The 19134-nt window shown below is 31.7% G+C and overlaps 1 protein-coding gene across 1 annotated transcript; it reads right to left on the bottom strand.

The window, feature by feature from the left end:
* Nucleotides 1–5249: 5249 nt before the first annotated feature.
* LOC134272497 (deoxyribonuclease-2-alpha-like) lies at nt 5250–18686 on the bottom strand. The gene is made up of 7 exons (XM_062754720.1): nt 18598–18686; nt 12622–12802; nt 11280–11355; nt 7597–7758; nt 6638–6723; nt 6353–6475; nt 5250–5375 (listed from the first exon to the last, which is right to left on the bottom strand). The coding sequence occupies exons 1-7, from the start codon at nt 18684–18686 to the stop codon at nt 5250–5252; spliced, it is 843 nt and encodes a 280-aa protein (XP_062610704.1).
* Nucleotides 18687–19134: the final 448 nt, after the last annotated feature.

The following is a 19134-nucleotide window of genomic DNA, read 5'->3' as shown; positions in this document are numbered from 1 at the left end:
TCAACCGTGACGATGACGTTAACGCGAAACGGAGTCATGTTACGAGCGGGTTATTCGTCCTGCCACCTTTTAAATCGCAGTCCTAATACCACAAAAACCGCCTTTTATACAGTAGACTATTATAATCATTACATTCACACAAAAAATGATAGAAAATATTTCTGCAATTTGTTTATTTGAGCATGTCAACTTACTGTTGTTTTCCTGTCCCTCGCGCATGCGCGCTTCGCATGACTAATTTTTTGGCGTGGTTACCCATGCCCAATATAGCCAGGGTTTGAAAGATACTCACTCTGATACATTCTATGCAAAGGAGAAATAACGCTCATGACAGATGTGCAGGAGAGACATTGAAGATAATGAGAGTTTTCGATTTTCACTTTTAGGGGGTACCGGCATATGAGCTTCAATAACTCAAAAATTATTCGACAAAATCAAATGAGATTTTGGTTATATCTTTTTGAAAGATGATTGTAAAAGTTAGATAGGAATACTGAAAAAAATTGAAAGTTAAATGAATTTAATTCACCTCAAAAGTTTACCCTGCGTTTCTTTTTCCTTTCAGTATACATAAAGACAAAGAAGGAGCTTGCTCCATTGTGGTCAACAAGATTATGTTTCAATTCTCCTGTTAAGAACCGAGACAAGATTCCAACTGACGTTATTGTCTTTTGGCATACCTTTCTCTACATCTGTGCTTTTCATGCATGCTTCAAAAATACCCTAAACAAATGTTGCGCTTTTGTAATTTGGATGCAATTCTTCAACTTGTCCGTCCAAAGGGTTATCAAGGCCCTCTCACCATAGAAGCGAATGATAAAGAGGTAGATTTCTTTTATATTGAAAGATTAAAAAATCGTGCAATCGTCAGCTTTTTATCGGAGCATCCACTTGTAAAGGAAAGAAAGAATCGAAGGAAGAATAAGGGTCTAAAGACTCTGCTTAAGAAACACTATTAGCTCACTTGGGACGAAATTTTAAAGAATGTATGCTTTTTTTTTTTGCTGTGTAGTATGGATATTGTCTTTGATATTGTCTCTAAAGATTTTTCTTTTGTCGACCTTGTTTGTCATCGTGCATATTCACATTTCATCAATAAGTTAGATGTACAATGTTAGGCAATGTTGATGTAGAGAAGAAAAGTGCTTGTTAAAAAAAATCCTAATGAGAGCAAAGTAACATTTTAAAACTCTCTTTCTATATTAAGGTAAATGAATATTTTACTTATTAAATTGAAATATTTTTGAGTGAAAAGACGAGTAAACATTTACATCATGTGAAATTAGTTTTATCAAAACTTAAAATTTCCATACCTTGTACATTGAGGACGCGTTATACGACAAATTCATTGTCTTTTGTGAATCTTCGCGGGTCTGTTAAGGTAGCACATGGATCAGAAATTAGCAAATAAACTTTTTTTATAATTATGTAAAACTAATAAATCGGAAAAGTCAAGGATACTGATGCATTATATAGACTTCAATGGGACTTATAATACAGTAAGCACTTCACTACGACGTCATCACGTCATCATTTTGTTCGTAACATCGATAAAATGCATCAATTCCCGTAAACCATACGATTCTAGCAGAAATTTCCAAAAATACTAGAATAAGATCTTTAGATAGAAACAAAAATTAAGTGTCAAGGTATGCGGCGTAGCATGGAACTTTTGCAACTTTTTTGTTCCGAACGACATTAACGTATTTATGTACATTGCTGAAGCCTTCCAAAACACACAATTTAATATTATTTGAAATATGTTTTTTTTTTAAATGGCATTTTAAAAAAAAAATAAGAAAAAAGTTTAAGAGAAAATAGTGGTCCAAAAATAAGACTTAGACCCACGCCATCACGAGAAAGGATGTTCAAGCTTTTTCTGGTTTATTATTTTTCTTTTTTTTTTTTGCCGTTTCCCCTTCATTCATTCTGAAAGAACCAAGAAAAAACCCGTTGATATGGGACTGTTGACTACAGATTGTTTTTTCAAAGTAACTTGCAAGATACAAATCTATACTCGTACAGTCTCTTTATGTCAAGTTACAATTCTAGAAAAGGGGCTCCATAGATTTGATTTCACTATACGGAAAGTTCATTTTGAAAAGGAATCTTTTATTCAATTAACCATCCAATTTTCTTTACAAAAAAATGAAGTAAATGCAGTGGCTTGGCCATCAGATTGAGTGAGAAAAATTATATGCAATGTTCAGAGGTAGAGTTTAATTTGCAGTAAATTACGTAAATGAAGAAAATTTATACGAATTCAAATTCTATTTCTACAAAAAGTTATTCAGTAAGGCTATTATGACATCATTTGTAAATCACATCATGCAGGAAATATTAAGATATCGAACAGTTTTCAAGATAAAAATTCCAGTAAAACAACACAAAATGAGAACAGAAAGAATGGGCCTATCGAAATATAAGACACACAGACCGGTCTTCTGGCTGAGACGGTATCTCTGGTGTCTCTACGGTTTACAGGTTGGAGGAGTAGATATAACAGGGTTTCTTGTGCAAGGGATAAGAACTCAAAAAGGGGTAATAATTCATAACCAATGCGTTAAATCTTTCCATGATTTTATTGACCATTACGATGAACCAAAACATATATCAGCAGAAGAAATTAAAATTAATGCTCAGTGAACAGAACAATTTGAATAGGTCTTTCAACAGAAAAGTTAATTTGGTTACTTGTAAAATAAAATCACCAATAAGAGTGAACATCAGGTTACAATTTTTAATTCCTTATACATCGCTTGTCAGTTTTACAATAAAAAAAATAACAATAATAAATCAGCATATCGCATACTGTTGACAGATTGTTTACTTTTAATGTCATTTTGTGCACATTTTTTTGCTTATTGACATTTTTTTACTATTATGCTTTTGGTACTTTTGGTTGGGGTGTTTTTGGCATGTGACTAGGGAGAAATATTTTTTACCAATATTTTTAACAAGTCAATTTGTCACTACCACAATACAGTGTAAGTTGTTTTCAGCCCATAAGTTTATGGAATATGAATTGTATATTTAGTCATTTGTTATTTTAATAAATGACATTTTCACTCCATTGTTTTCCTAATAATTTATACAAGAGGTTAAACATACTAAACATACTACTTGCGAATAGGCAGAACTGTCTTCTCTCTTGTCTTAGATATAATGTTATATGTACTGATTTATGAACGATCCGTTTTAACAAAATTTCAAAAGCAGTTTTTTGTGAAAGAAGATGGACAGAGCTGTTAATAATGATTTTAAAAAATGGTCAATTATATTACCACATATGCACGAATATACGAGGGGCGTTCAATAAATAATGTCATTTTGGCTCAGAAAGAAGCAAACGACGATTTTCAATGATTTAGTCTTCATGATTTTACTTATTAATCTATTTTAATTCAAACACATGTCCGCTACATTTTTTATCCATTTTCTGATTGTTTTAGAACTTATTTTTGGGTATGACCCTTAGTATACTGGAAAATGGCAGATCCAATGATTTCCTGGACTTGTTTTTTCCTTCTGAAATGTGTTTTATTCAGGTTTGGAAATAGAAACAAGTCAAAAGGTCAAAGATCTGGCAAATATTGTTAATGTGAAAAACAATAACTTTCTGTTTATCCCGTAAACCTCTTTACTCTTTAGGGCATGCGGATTTAAATGCTGTCGTGAAGAAATTCAATGTAGTGGATTCCTGATTCTGGGTCCTTTCTCTGATAAACCTTTCGATTTTTTTGCAAAAAACTGCTTTCTAGACACCTCCAGATATTAAACTGTCTCCCCAAATACGAATTTGAACAATAATACCACTAATATTTAAGAAAATTGCATATAAATTTGTTTTTGTGCTCTTGCATACCTTTGCTCTTGACAGACCTTCGCCTTTTTTATCAAGTACATCTGATGGTAAAGTTTGTTTTAATGGTTTTAAGCAATAGATTCATGTTCCAATATCTGTTTGAATATAAAACAAACGTGGATTATTACAATTACTGATATTTTAAAATAATTGTTAAGACTTTTGTACACGCTGTCGTTTTCACTAATTTTTCAAAATACAGGGTGACCTTAGAGTACCAAGCTTAATTACTGTCAAACGTTTCTTAAAAACAGTGTAAACTACTCCCGATATGATTTCTATCAAATTTGCTACGTGTCTTAAAGTCAATCATGCAACATCAAATATTATTTGTTGAAATTTGGCAAACAGTACATAAGTTGTTATAATTTTTGTTGACAAGGAGGATACCCATTTTTTATGCCCATTATATAATTTTTTTACCTTTGAAATCCACCTGCTAATTTGTCTATAGAACAGGCATCGGTTGCTGAAAATGTCACATATTTCAGTGAATATTTCTTTGGGATTTTTAACAAGTTTTACAGCAGCTTTAATGTTGCTTTTATTTTCACTCTAGTTTACTGATTCTTTACCATTCATTTATAATGTAGTGTCTCGAGTAGCCCTTGTTTCCCAGCTTCTCACGATAAAACTATGTGATGAAAAGTGGTCACATAAACTGTTATAAATTCATTAAAGATTCAATAATGAGAGAAAGTCAAGCTTTATGTCATATGACTACTATGTTGTATGTAATCGAGCTAATGACATTATTTATTGAACGCCCCTCGTATACATTTATTTACATTATAAATACAAATAAAGTAATTCCACCCTCCCATGATGTCATAGGTTTTTGCAAAAACTGTAATTAGTGTAAATTCATACCTAATGGAACACTATCTCTTAGAAGAATGCTTTACAATAGGTGTAATGATAAATATTGTGAAGTTAAAGAATAAAAAAAGCATATTTTCTATATTTAATCAATTATTCAATCTTTAAAAACTGTTGACAAGGGCAATAACTCCTTCTAAGGTCTCTTCATTTAGGCATTTGCCTTATTGTGAAATAGTTTCCCTGATATTCACAAATCAAAGTATCTTTTAAGAAGGGAGTATAACAAACACTCAGCATCAGAATTATGCATTTTAACCTGTTTTTACATATTTTTCATAAAACTGTTTACAAAAAATATGTGATTTTTTTATGTTGACATACACTTCTGTTTATTTATGTTTCGCATCTAAAATAACATGGTGACCTATACATTTTTTGCAATAATTGGAAAGTTTAAAGTATATCAAATGAAAATAAATGTAGTTTTTGTACTTTGAACCTATAAAATTGTGAAGGAGGGTGGAGTCACCTTAACTGCATAATTTCTTGTTGAAGCCTCCAATTAAGAACACGTTCCTCTTGGTCCTAAACTTCGTCGTCTTCCACAGGGAGATAGACTGCGGAATTGTTGTGCTAAGGTATTCTTTTGTAGACAGACTGTAAGTCCACCTCTTTTGTACTGTGACTTCTGTAATTAATCGGCAAAAGTAATAATTCTTTATTTGAACATTTGATAATGTCATAAAAACGAAAGGGATATTCAAGTGCATTATTCTGTTGTGAATCTCTGCAGTAACGGTTGGATGATTCTTTTGCGCATGTGATTTACATGCAAATGATGTAACCTTTTTTTAACTTATTGATTGATCTAATTTTTTCAATACTCACAACTCCAATGTCCTCAAGTGTAAACAGATAGTATAGTTATTTGGCGCGAGCAATATAATGTCGGTTTTTTAACAATCTCCATTGATGCCAATTAAGTATCCCATTGAAAATAAGCTCCCAGTCTCTAACACGATATCTTGGTATCAACTAGTCTCTGGGAATTATATTTTTAAAGAATTTTGTAACCTCAATATTAGTTTGATAATAAATCTATGTGCAATTTTTTGATTGACAAATTTTGTCTTTCGAATGATTATGTATGAATATGAATATTTCTTTTAGGTATACTGAGTTGATATCAAAATAATATAATTATTATCCTGACGATGGTAATGATGTCGAATATTTTAATATCAAGGTGTCAACTTAGACCCTTAAATAACCCTTTCTGCCCGCATACCATTTCTCAAAAGTTGTATCTGGACTTTGATAACTGATTATAACTGATATCAATTATCATCAAGCTTTGTTCATTGCGGTTGGCCCATTGAGAGCATCCCCTTTTTTGTAATGAAGGAGAAAGATTTTTCTAGGGTGTGGCTTGATGTCAGCTAGTTAATTTCCATCCACTCTCGGTTTGCTATATCAACAGATAAACGGTGCATGCAATTTTGCAATTTGTAAGTATTGAATGACCTGGAAAACCTCAGCTTGATCATTAATGTTAGTAACATGTACCTGTATGGTGTTCAGTTACTGCGAAACACAAAATTGACATTGTTTAAGCTATTTGATCTAACACTTATTAGAAAATCAGTAATAATTTCTTATAATTACTCTTCTGTTCAAGTCTCCAATACACGTCCAGTCTAACGATTTCGTTACAGCCCACTTAGAATGGTCCCTCTTTGCTAAAAAGGAGTAGTTGTCTTGGAACTTCACCTCTCTAATATCATACACCTGCAGTTACATGTATATTGAATAATTTAGATGTACATGTTCTTTGTAATGAAAGATATGAATACAGTATTTAAATATGTGATATATTATTTTTGTCAACTAAAATCAATGCGTTTGTGGAAAACGTTAAAACAGCATTTTTTCTTTGCTGGGAATACCTACATTGATCGTTGAAGGTAACCTGGCTCGCCACGTGAGGACACACAAAGAATCATGCAGTCCAGGTGAAACAAGTTCTTTGTAGATATCTAAGAAAAAATGAATAAAGTTCTTGTTTTGAAAAATACATATTTGATTGTAATGTCAAACCATAATTAACGGAACCTAGGGAAATTTACCGTATTTGAAAAGAGATGATTTTGAAAATATCATCAATTTTTCTCCTCCATAGGTAAAGACAGGAAAAGAAAGATTTTGTCTGTCTGCCTGATTCGTGTGCATTTCATTCTCATTCGTGCTTTTGTCGAAAAAATACGGATTGGTAATTTGGAATATATCTCCTAAGTTAAAAAAAATCAATTTTAATATTAACACATTAACATGAAATAAAATCTATGAATCTAATTTCATCTAATATGTAAACAAAAAAAAAGAAAACACAATGCAAATAGACGAGTCTACGCAAGTTTTAAATGAGTATAATTCAGAATGTTTTGTAAAAGTATTTAAAAAAGGGTTAGTCATAAAACCTTTCAGGTAGGATTTTCATATACGCACCATCATGTGACTCTGATATGAATTAATTTTTACAGATACTAGCAACGTGATTAAAAGGGGAAAATATAACACCTGTGTCAATTTGTGCTTAGATCTAAGGTATATTTTGTAAGTTGATTAAATCCAACCTGGAATTTTAAACATATTGATTGAATGTTTACTGTTTTACGTCCCTCTCCAGAATATTTCAATGATATGGAGACGTCACCATTGCTGGTGAAGGGCTGCAAAATTTAGGCCTATGTTCGGCACTTACGGCTTTTGAGCAGGGAGGGATCTTTGTCGTGCCACAACTGCACGAAGGACCGCCCCATTTAGTCGCTTTTTACGACAAGCAAGGGGGTGCTGATGACTTATTCTAACCCGGGTCCCCACCAAGGGGCGAATTTAAAATATAAACGTACTCATTGTTTGTAACAATGTGAATCGGACAGTCACACATAATACAGTCTGTCCATATTCCAGTTGGCTTTCTCCATACAGATAACCAATGTTTTTAGGTTGGGGAAACTTCGGTATGCTTGATATCATCCAAAAACCAGATTCGTCATCAAAAGCATAGGCACCTGTAAAGACATGTTTTCAATCAGTGATTTCGAAGGAGTAGCCTTATACAAATTGATAATAACTCCTGGAAAAGTCAAATGTTCATATACGCATTGTCTGGCAAAAATCCTTTTCTGAATACATTGTACATTCTCCTGGACTATTAAGCTTTTTGATAAATCTTGAAACTCAAAAATACGCGGCCGAAAATAATAATAAAAACTATCATCGGACATATATGGACAATTTGAATAGATTGTACCTAACATTTGAAACAACTTAGCTTCTTTAATGTATTAAAGATTTTTAATAGTTTTTGAGGTATACTGGTGTCTCATTATATCGCGGTACTTAATCCTTTTGCATAAAAAGTGTTATTCCAATTTTTTACTTTTAACTTTCATCAAAAAATATTCATAAGCCAATCTATGGACTAACTTTTAAGTGTCGAATTATTTCCCAAACTTGCATCGTTTAAGTTATTGTCTATTTTTAAAACAGGAAGTCTTATTTACCTCATAAATTGGAGAGTCTCATTGTATCGCGGTATGGAAAAACATGGAAACTTGTATGTGACATGGACCTCAATTTTTATTTTTTAATTTACGATGTAATTCTACAGGAAAAGTAAACAAATATACAAACTTAAGACCTTTAAAAGATGAACTATAGTATAATTTTTACTAGGTTATAAATTCAATGGTTAAAAATAATAAAAACGTGACTGGAAATCTGTAAAATTACGTATTTTTTAAATATTTTTTTTCAAACGGTTGTTCCATACTTCTTAATAATTAAAAAAGTAATATTCAGACAACATAAACATATTGTCCATCAATAAAAAGAATAAGGCTATGTATCCAAATTTTTGCGACATACCGCGATACTACGAAACCCGCGATATAATGAGAATCGAGTATATAAGGAAAATAATTTTGGTCTCTTTAAATCCCTGATTTTAAGGGTCGGCCCTTCTTATCTGATAATCGATGAAAGACTTTGTGATTGTTCAATTGCTTTGTTCTTCATGTTATAACAAATTATCTACAGGAAAAAAGATATTAGAAGAGCTTCGAAAATTTTGAAATTTCAAATACATGTACCTTTTTTGGCCCATAGCGAGTTACGGTGCGCGGCAATTTTGTTAAATATGAAATACGTTCATCACATCTACATTTATTGCTCTAATAAAATAAATCACCAAAAATCTCAAATTTCTATCTTTAGCTATTTTAGAGAAACTCACGGACAACCTGGCCTTATAAAATTCACGAAAATGCTGAAATCCCGGAGCCGAAAGTGACATCACCAAAATAAGAAATATGTCTAGACTTTTTCGTGTTCTACCAGACTTGAAAGTTTCACAAAAATCGAGTGAGCCATTTTCGAGAACTCGCGTGCATAAAATCTGTTAGAAAAAGATGTGGAAAAGAAACCTAGGAATAACAGTAATGTCTTCCGCTGAAGATGGAAGACCTAGTAATAATGAGCGTACTAGAAAAATATATTAATCCCATGAAAATGTGTGATTGACCACCAACAAGTCGTCAACAGGCATTCAAGTAATTGTCAACTGGAAACACTTGATAACATATAACTAGTATTTGAATGCTTACCTAGAAAGCAGTCAACTGTTCTGCATAAGATGGTCAGATGACCGTCAGAATCTTCATGACATTAATTCTATGCGCCCAAATTAATAGATTCGGGGCGTATATTGTATTTGACCAGTCTGTCTGTTTGTCTGTCTTTTGTCAAATTAATCTTCTCCATGACTTTTGAACCGTGTAATATAGAAACTTCATATTGGGTTTGCTTACTCCACTAATTAAACTTTTTCAAGAGACATCAACGTCAATTACCTTTTGACCCTGACTGCGACCTTTGTGCAAAAATAGATATTTTAAAGCTTTGTCATTACTTTTGAACCAAAGGAGAGAGAGAGTTCATATTCTGAATGCATGCTAGACCAATTAAGTTTTAAAAAAAAATCAAGATCAAGCATATTGTGACCTTAACTGTGATCTATGTGCAAAATTTTTTTGGAGCTTTCACCAAAACTTTTGAAATATTGGAGATAGAAATTTCAAATTTGTTATGCATACCCTACAGCTGTACCAGTTATTTGCTTTCAAGCGATGAAGGACAATAGCATTATGACCTTGACAGTGGTACATCTGCTAAAATAGCTTTTTTGAACTTTGTTGCTGAAAAGAAGTGTCAACTGAATACTCCATTTAAACTACCATTGTATATAGTCGTATGGGTTCGTGAAAATTGCTTTTAGCAGAAATTGAATATAAACGCTTATTTCATATTTAATTTTCCAGCACACATAAAAAAATATCTTCTAGAAGCTTAAAATGTTTTAAGGATGGCTTAATGTTGGAATTCTTCTATTGGAATATTTTCTATTCTCCTATCAGAGGATTTACATTTTTCATTGCAATGTGATGATTCATATTCAAGTTCTCTGACATTCTCGGCTATGTTAAGGAAGGTCAGAGTTCACATTCCTTGTACATCGTATTGGAAGTTTAATTGTGACGTCATTGAAATTTAACAAGCCATAAAAATTAATTAACGGCATGATCATGCGTAATTAACAACTTGAATTAATTTATTTTTATCGATTATTCATAAAATCTTGACAAATTGCAATACTAGATAGCAATACAGTCGAGTAATAGAAGAAAGCCTTTTGTTAAATATGACGTCATCAGCCTTGACATGACGCAACACTAGTGATCCAGAGGAGTAGATTCACTGGTTTAATAATTACAAGAATGCTTAAATAAATATGATATCATTGCTAATTTTTAGACCTAATCATTAAAACTAAAAGAAAATTATTTATTAAATACAATGTGTATAGAATATGAATTTATCTAGTAGCATCGAAGCTACACATGGATAAGGCATATAGAGAATATCGCTCAAAAGATGAGCCTATTCGTGATTTACATCAAAAGTGCAAGGGCATAGACTATTTTGTTTGAGCTGAAATTTGGAATATTTATTGCTCATATAGTGTATATTTTGAAAAGTGCTGGGAGCTGATCCTGGTCTGCATAACATTGATTTTATTGATAACAAAATTTAAGCGAAGTGGAAATTTTTAGCTATTATAAGCATTTTCGGCAAAATTTTAAGTACTTCGCAAACAGCACTGACTAGCTCCCAGCACTTTTTGGGTAGAGGATATAAACCTCTTTTAATGTGTATCAATTTCTTTCTTGAAAAACAAGCGAATGCCCTTGCACTATCCCCATTTCCTACATTCAGCTTAACAATTCTATTTTGATACAAGTCACATGACAAACAGCTGATACATGCGATATAATTGGTAATAACTACGGCCCAGTCCTATCCATAATTGATAGCTATATTACATTTTCTACAAGTGTTCAGTTGCTTTGTTAAAAATTTTTAAAAGAAGCAATACATATTAAAACGGTGCAAAGGTTACATTTTCCATATCGGTCCTTAACATAGCTGAGTTAACAAAATGTGTCAATTTATAAAATAAAAAAGAGTCAACCTTTTGTGTGTCCATATTTCCTTCCACCGCTTCCAGTTGGAGGTTGGTCATTATACATAGCGTATTCAAGTGGTTCCTTAAAAAGCAATAGAGATCATAAAATATTAATTAGTTAAACAATTGCTAAGATTTTTCCTTTTTTAAAAGTTGATATATTCATGAATTTAATTTCGAAATCATTTACGTTTCATGATCAATAAATATTATGAGGTCCTATTGTACTAATTCATTTTTTTTTTTTAAAAACCAGATCGAATTACGTCTGTTACCATTTGAAAGGATATCTTCTAACAATACATTTTATATACACCTGTATTTAGTTCAGTGATTCTTCATATTAGTGGTATTTGCACTTTGTTTTCATAGTTTGACACTGTTCAGATCATTATAAAGGTTTTACACCTTCTCATGTATATTATATTATGAGTGAATAAAGTTAAATTTACATTTAACAAATAAATTGTGAGGGTCTATCAGGTTTCTTTATCTGCTTTAATTTTTTTTGTTTTGCAATGCATGTATTTGATCTTCACAGATGCAGGTCTTCGGATTTTCCATATACTTTCCGATTTCTCAATATTTGATTTATACCATGTCATAAAGTCATTTTCAAACAAAAGAAATTCTGTTTTTATTTCTTCTGAGTCTTAAATACATGTAAGAGTTAGAATTCAATTTACTTCACATGTAACCCCATTTTGTCAGTATCCTATAATTTGTAAATCTGGAGTGTGAGTTTGAAGAAGATTGATTTTATTGAGTTTTAATAATTCATATCAAGAATGGTGAAGAAATTCTGCATGTTTCCACATTTCTTAACTATATTTCATTTATGTTGAATCGGATTCACAAGAAGAAATAAAGAAACATGATGCCAAATAAGTGGAATTAATACACAAATTACACTTGCTCTAGAAAATAATCGAGGACTAAAATGAAAGTTTTAGGTAATGTACACTTATACCATGTACATATGTTGTAATATTGGTCTTTAGAAATGATTCACGGATCTCGATATAACTTTGCGCTCTTAAATGCATTTGGAACATATTGTTAACCTGAAGTACTTGCTCTCTTGTAGATTACTTTATGATTTTTGTATAAAATTACTAATTTTCTAGGAAAAAATATAATTGTAGTTATTGTCAGGTTTTTTTAGACTTCTTGTAGGGTATTAGTGTGGAAATCTTAGAAATTCATTTAATTTTGTATCCATATCTCAAACAGATATAATAATTCTACAGAATTTAAGTAGTATTTATGAGTTTATAATAGTCTTTAAATGGCGAGAGAGAGAGAGGGAGAGAGAGAGAGAGAGAGAGAAACACTTTTAGAAACCTACATTATCATAAATTTGCTGCAGTGTGTGAAATAACGGGTTTCCTTCAGAATCGTTCACGCTGTGTTCTTTGTACATCAACGTTGAACTGGTGTTGTCTGCATAATAAAACGTTTCCTTGTTTTTCACATTGCCCATTTTGATCATTTTTGCTGTAGCCCGTGGAACTTTGTACAAAACGTACCTTGCCAAATTCAGAAGAATAGGATTAGTGTTTACGTATAGCTCAACTCAACAAAAAAAATATCTTTTAATTGATTAATAATGGATCCATTTTAAAAAATCAAAAAATATTAATATATAAAAAGACATCAAAACAAGTTTTGGAATTATATCTCCATATGTACTGAAAATGAGTAAATGTTATAACTATTGTAGATAAGTTATTCTATTTGTCGCAAAATATGTGTTAAAAAGATATTTTTTGCTGATTCATTAAGCCAAGACCTCCATCGTATATCCTATCTCTAATGTTTCGAAGGTCCTTGTTTGCTTTGATCTTATTTTGTATTGTTTAATGACTTTTGAAAAAAGATTTTTGTTCGTTATTTCCGTAGTCTTCATTTAGCACCAGTCTTAATTACTTGACGACGGGTGATAATATTGAGAAAGAGTATTCGTACGCAGAATGAATGCGTGCAATGTTCAGTTATATATATTATTCAAAGCATTCAATCGGCACAGACAGCTTGTTTCTTATTTGCAACCTTCTTCTATCTAAACACACGAGAATTTATTTCTTCAATATGTTTGATTGAAAAACCCGTCTTACTTTAAATTTATGCTATTTTATCTAATAATTAATTCGAGGAATACAATACACAGTAATCAAAATAAAATAAGTAAAAGGTTTTCTTGTAAGATTTTTCTACTTGCGTAGTTAAAAATGCTTTCTTTTGCTTTACCTCACCTTGCCACACATTGTCGGCATTATTTTGCCCCCTCCATGCAAGAAAAAAGTATTTTAACCCAAATAAATCATCGCTAGTTAAATAGAATCCAATTGCCTGAGATAGTCATGTGACCGTCCTATTACATGTAGCTCTGCAACAAAACGTTTTGTTTCAAGTCGAGTTTCACGATTGTGACGTAACAATGTGGCGGCTGAAATTAATACTGAGTTAGATTGTTAATTTCGTTGCGTTGCGCACAAGGAATACGATTTTTCATGGGAGAAAAATCTTCATGTCTCCCTCACTATTATGAATAATGTGTATAATGTTTACTTAAAACATTGCTGTGACGTCATGCCTTTGTTCTTGCAGTCTAAAAATTTACCTGTAGCTGTCCGATAATAGTAATTACCAGTCTGATGATATATTATCGGACGGCAATGATAACAAAATCGGACGGTATTTAAAAAACAAAAAGAAGAGTGAAATTAAGGTTAAATATGTCCAGAAACCCCCAATAAAAATGCTAGGAAACAAATTCAGGGAAAGCAAACGCAAGGAAACTAAATTGCTACAAAATAGCAAATCCATGAAAAAAAATTCCAAGTTTAAACCTTCCACAAGATTAATATTTTCCACTCTTTAAAAGAATTTTTGATACAGCACTTTGAATAAGCGAATTTAAATCCATTTCTTCAAAAGAGTCTGCAAATCTTCTTATTTTATGTTTGTTCCCCGATGGCTACGCTTTTATAACCTGAGAATATTTCCATTATCTAAACTAAAACTTCAGGGTAAAAATACGCATTTTTACTTTCCATGGTGATGGTTATAATATCACCCAAAAGTATATCGGTATCAATGTCAATTTATGCATATCATAAATAAAATTGTTCCCCCCAAATCTTTTACCACCGGACCCCTGTCCTGCTAAACTAAACGACTGCCATTGAATGAATGAAATGATACAAGACTTCACTCACTTTTTTACTGTCTCATTTCTTTTATCTACTTATCAGACAGGTAGAAAACAATGGCTGCCTTAACTCCCATTGTGTTATTATCGGACTCCTCCAGGTAACTTTTGGACATTTAAATGGCAATGTTTTAAGTAAGATATATGCCTCATACTATTCTATATATGTAAAATTATCAGACAGTTTTCGGCACTAACGGGCCTCAAACAATCTGATAATTTTACATATAGAACAGTATTCGGCATATATCCATTACATACATCGTGATTATGTATACATTAAACTTACGCAGGGGTGATAAGGAAGCATACAGAATATTTCACCTTGACTAAGTCAGTGCTTCATTATGACGTCATAGTTGGCGAGATGACGTCAACACAGGTTTTCGTAATATTGGTATTTATAGATGTAATTTAACACTAAGAAATAGATTGAAGCATGTAAAAATAAACAACAATTAAGATGTTTTAATTTTGTTGTGCTGTATCTGTCAATTTGATTCAGATCTAACAACGATGGCGTCATGTGTGTGCATAGAGTAACTTGGGAATTGATCGTTTCGTATAAAGAGAATTTGTCCACCACAGCATGTACAAAAATACGTAAAATTGAGTTTTAGAGCAATTTGAAATATTGGAAATAGGACGTGAAATTCATGTGGTGTTAGGTTAAATAAACAGGTATGGTAATTTATTTTCATCAAGTATATTCTCTGTCAAAGACAGTCAGCTACATTCGTATCACAGTCGTCCTTTCCTCTGTCTTCCATGACAAAAATAATGCAACAGACAACAATAAGCTGTGTATTTCAAAACATAAGATTTGTACATATGAAAAGTTTGCCTTCTAAGATATTAGAGAGGTTTAGTTACAAGTGACGTAACAACGTGTACGCGTAACATTGACGTACACGTTCTATTTGACGTCAACGTCAATAACATGATTTAGTTTTAGGTAAACGTGTACGTATGCAAATTTCGTGATTGAACAGTTAATTAATTGAACGGCATTGTATTTATTATTTTTAATTTAGACAAGTCAATGGTGAAATGGAATGTATACTTACTCTAGTCATAGATACCATAATCTATGAAAAATTATTATATGTATTGTCATCTCGATGCAGTTAATCGCTCTAAATATTTTGTCACCTAGTATCTCTACAGGATATTAATTAAGCTTTTGATTCTGCACCACTTTAAAAATGGTAGCAATCATAAAATTATTCAATTATTATTTATTTGACGGTAAAAAACGACCACATTTTGCACTTTGTGGAGGATGTGGGGTGTCCAAAAGAAAACCTTTTGAAAACGATAAAATGTGAAGGCTCAATCAATATAACGTCTAGAAAGGAGGCATAGAATAAAATTTAAACACATCAACACATTGTTAAAACCAAAATCAGACAACACCCCCCCTTTTTTTAAATACGCGCCTGCTCTAGATTATACAAGTAATAGAACAAAAGAAACAAAATAGTTAATGAAATACAATTTCAACAAGCACTTGACGTTACACATAGGCTTACTACCTATAACTTATTAGGCGAGGGGTTATATTTTTGTTATGTCACTAGGGCCTATGGACGTTATATAATAGTTCTAAAATATTTTATCATAAAAAAAATAAAGAATATAGAGGTGTTAAAATAGGTTTTAATAAAAATAGCAGAAAGGGAAAAATCACCAAGACACCATGAATTTATATTTGGTGCATTGGCGGGCGATGTCTTCTTGAAATGAATCCTGCGTACAAAATAATCATGTTGTTTGGTATCAGTTTGAGTTTAACTTTTCATTGATAAAAATACTAATAGTTTGATGGAATCATCGAATCATCGTTCATTAAAGCTTAGAATAGATAGAATAGTGTTCTTGTTTTATTGCACAAAAATCTATCAACTGCAAAAAAAAAAGAATTTGATCCAAAACTTTACCCGTTTACATCGTACGTGTAGACAGTGTATTACACGTTCTAAACTTGTAACTACACGTCGAAGAACACAACAATTGATGACGTCACCGGTACAAGTTCGTCGCAAAACGTGTAACTAAACCTCTCTACTTTTAACTCTTTACAACTTATTAAATTGTTATGCAACAAAGTTAACACTTAAATGTTAAATTCATAGAAATTTACCATTTCCCCACAAGCACCTTATAGCGTGGTACACGTTTCTCTTAAGTTTAGAGTTAATGATATTATGACGTTATATTTTAATATAGAAATAACTTTTTGTATTTTATAAGATATTTGCAAGTATGAAATAGATAAAAATTGGCATTAAATTAAAAAATAAATGAATTTTTTAAAGTGCGTGAAAATGCGCGATTGCGGGGAAATGGTATATGCGTGATTTTGCGTTAGAAAAAGGAAATGATATATGCGTTAAAATGCGTGACTGCAGGGCATAGGGTTGAAGTGCTGCTAGAATCCCGAGTTAATCATGGTTTTACGAAAATTCTGGGTTTGTATGTGTAAAATACAAAACATGGGTAATGTTTCGTGCAAATATGTGTTATAATTATTTTACTGATCGGACAGTGGGATTCTAGCAGCAATTTTTAGGCAAAATAAATGTTTTTCGACTACATTATTTATTCAAAGAAGTTATTAAACTCTGGGGTATTGTTGTTCTGTTAGCTTTTTTATTAAGGAATATTTCTCTATTAATAGAAGTCACGTGATGTCGTGGTGGTTGTGCATGTCATTGCGTTAGATGCATATTTATGCAATAGCTTAAAAATATGTTTATCAGTGGTTTTGGCAAATTATCAAACTCATTTTTGTTTAAGAATTCTAATTTCCAGATAAATGATTTTTATGCTTTCTTAACATACCCGCGTATTTATGTCTATATGCAAAATAATATGTTGACATACAAGTTACCAATCTCTTAAGAAAATTTTATTTTCTGTTTTGTAAACTTGATTCCTAAGTCCATGTTACTGTATCGATATCGAATGATGATTGTTAAAATCACATAACTTTACAAAGTTGAACCTTCCCCCTAATATAAAACCTTACTTTTAATATCCCAAGATAATATTCTGTGTTTCTTAAGGTAACACTTGTGCTTATTAACTTTCTGATTAACATGTTTATCCTGCTGTCAATACACTGATACTGACGATACCGTATCAATATCCAATTATAATTGTTGAAACAAATTAATTTTAAGAAATTTTACCTAAACCAAATATCTTGCTCTAAGCTTACTCCTTGACAATAACAACCCCTAACCCTTTCTTTATCATCCTTTCCATATTCATACCAATAATGAACAAAAAACATTGATGTAAACATCAATTGTCGCCCTGGAAATAAATTAGGTCAACAGTGTAAATTTAGTCGTCTTGGTCGTCAGACATCAAATGATATGTGTTTTAAAGGCATACGTCTAGGTGAAAAGATGATAGTCACGATTGCTTTGAAAACGTTAATTCGGATGAAAATTGAATAAAAACAATACATATTCACACTTTAATAATTCCTCAAGTAAATGTTAGCTGCATAAAATATAAATTGAAACCAGACACATGCATCACCTATATTCAAAAATGTACTTCACTTTCAGAATTTAAAACACGAACTATATAGAGTACATTTTTGTGGTAAGTAAAATTCGATGTTCTAAAAAGAGGACCAGTTGTTTTTTCGATAGTAAATGATTAGCTCCCAGCTCAATCCCCATACACCAACACTTAAACTTACATGTATAGAAGCAGCCCGGTCCTCCGGACTCCAATAAATATTGAATCACTTGTGGTCTTTAAAAAGTTTTATATCTTATTGAGAATATTAATTGGAATTACAGGATAGATGTCAATACGATATCGTCATAGGTTTGACAATATCGACGAAATTGACATAGTACCACGTCTCATGTATGGTACCAAGCATTTCCAATTAATAGTGCTAATCAGGATCGATATGATATTGACATAATATTGTCGATATTGACATCAAATTCGTTTTTAGACATCTACGAAAAAAATGTGTGCGTGATTTTTAAGTTTTGTACAAATTTCATTTCTCAAAATATGTTCTTTGTCAAATTTGAACAGAGAAAAAAATAATCGAAGTGATATAAAACTGTCTCTTACCAGTCCACAGCAGCACCGTTACCATTGCGACAAGACAAATTTGAATTACTTGCGACGAATTTGAAAATTATGATGCAAAAAAACAACATTATCAGTACATTTACGCATAGACCGATAACTGTTGTGAAATAATTTTTTATGCTTGCCTATTTAATAGCGCGTTTTTAATTTCTTCCGCATGTTGGAACGGTATACGATTTATGATATTATAGTCATGTTTCATATTTACAGTTTTGAAAGTTGTCTCGAGGTGTTTTGAATTTATTTAATTGGATAAAGTAAAATTTAATTTTCATACAGTATTGCAATTTTCACCAAACAAAGAAGAATGTGTGGTTTTAGCGTTATTGCTCCCTAAAATTGTATTGACATCAACAAGTTTTGAAACTGGTTTATACATGTATATTAGTTAAATAAATGACTCTGATAAATCAGGGAAGAATACGGCATGAAGGTTTTCCATTCCGCAGATATGACGCCATTAATGTAAAACATTTCTCTATTTTCAATAGAAAAAGTCTCAAAATGGCACATTTC

This window comes from Saccostrea cucullata, unplaced genomic scaffold, assembly GCF_032062105.1.
Source record: "Saccostrea cucullata isolate Sc308-1 unplaced genomic scaffold, CSIRO_AGI_Scuc_v1 ctg4229, whole genome shotgun sequence".
In the NCBI taxonomy this organism is placed as follows: Eukaryota; Metazoa; Mollusca; class Bivalvia; order Ostreida; family Ostreidae; genus Saccostrea; species Saccostrea cuccullata.
This window is presented reverse-complemented; position numbering and strand designations above follow the sequence as displayed.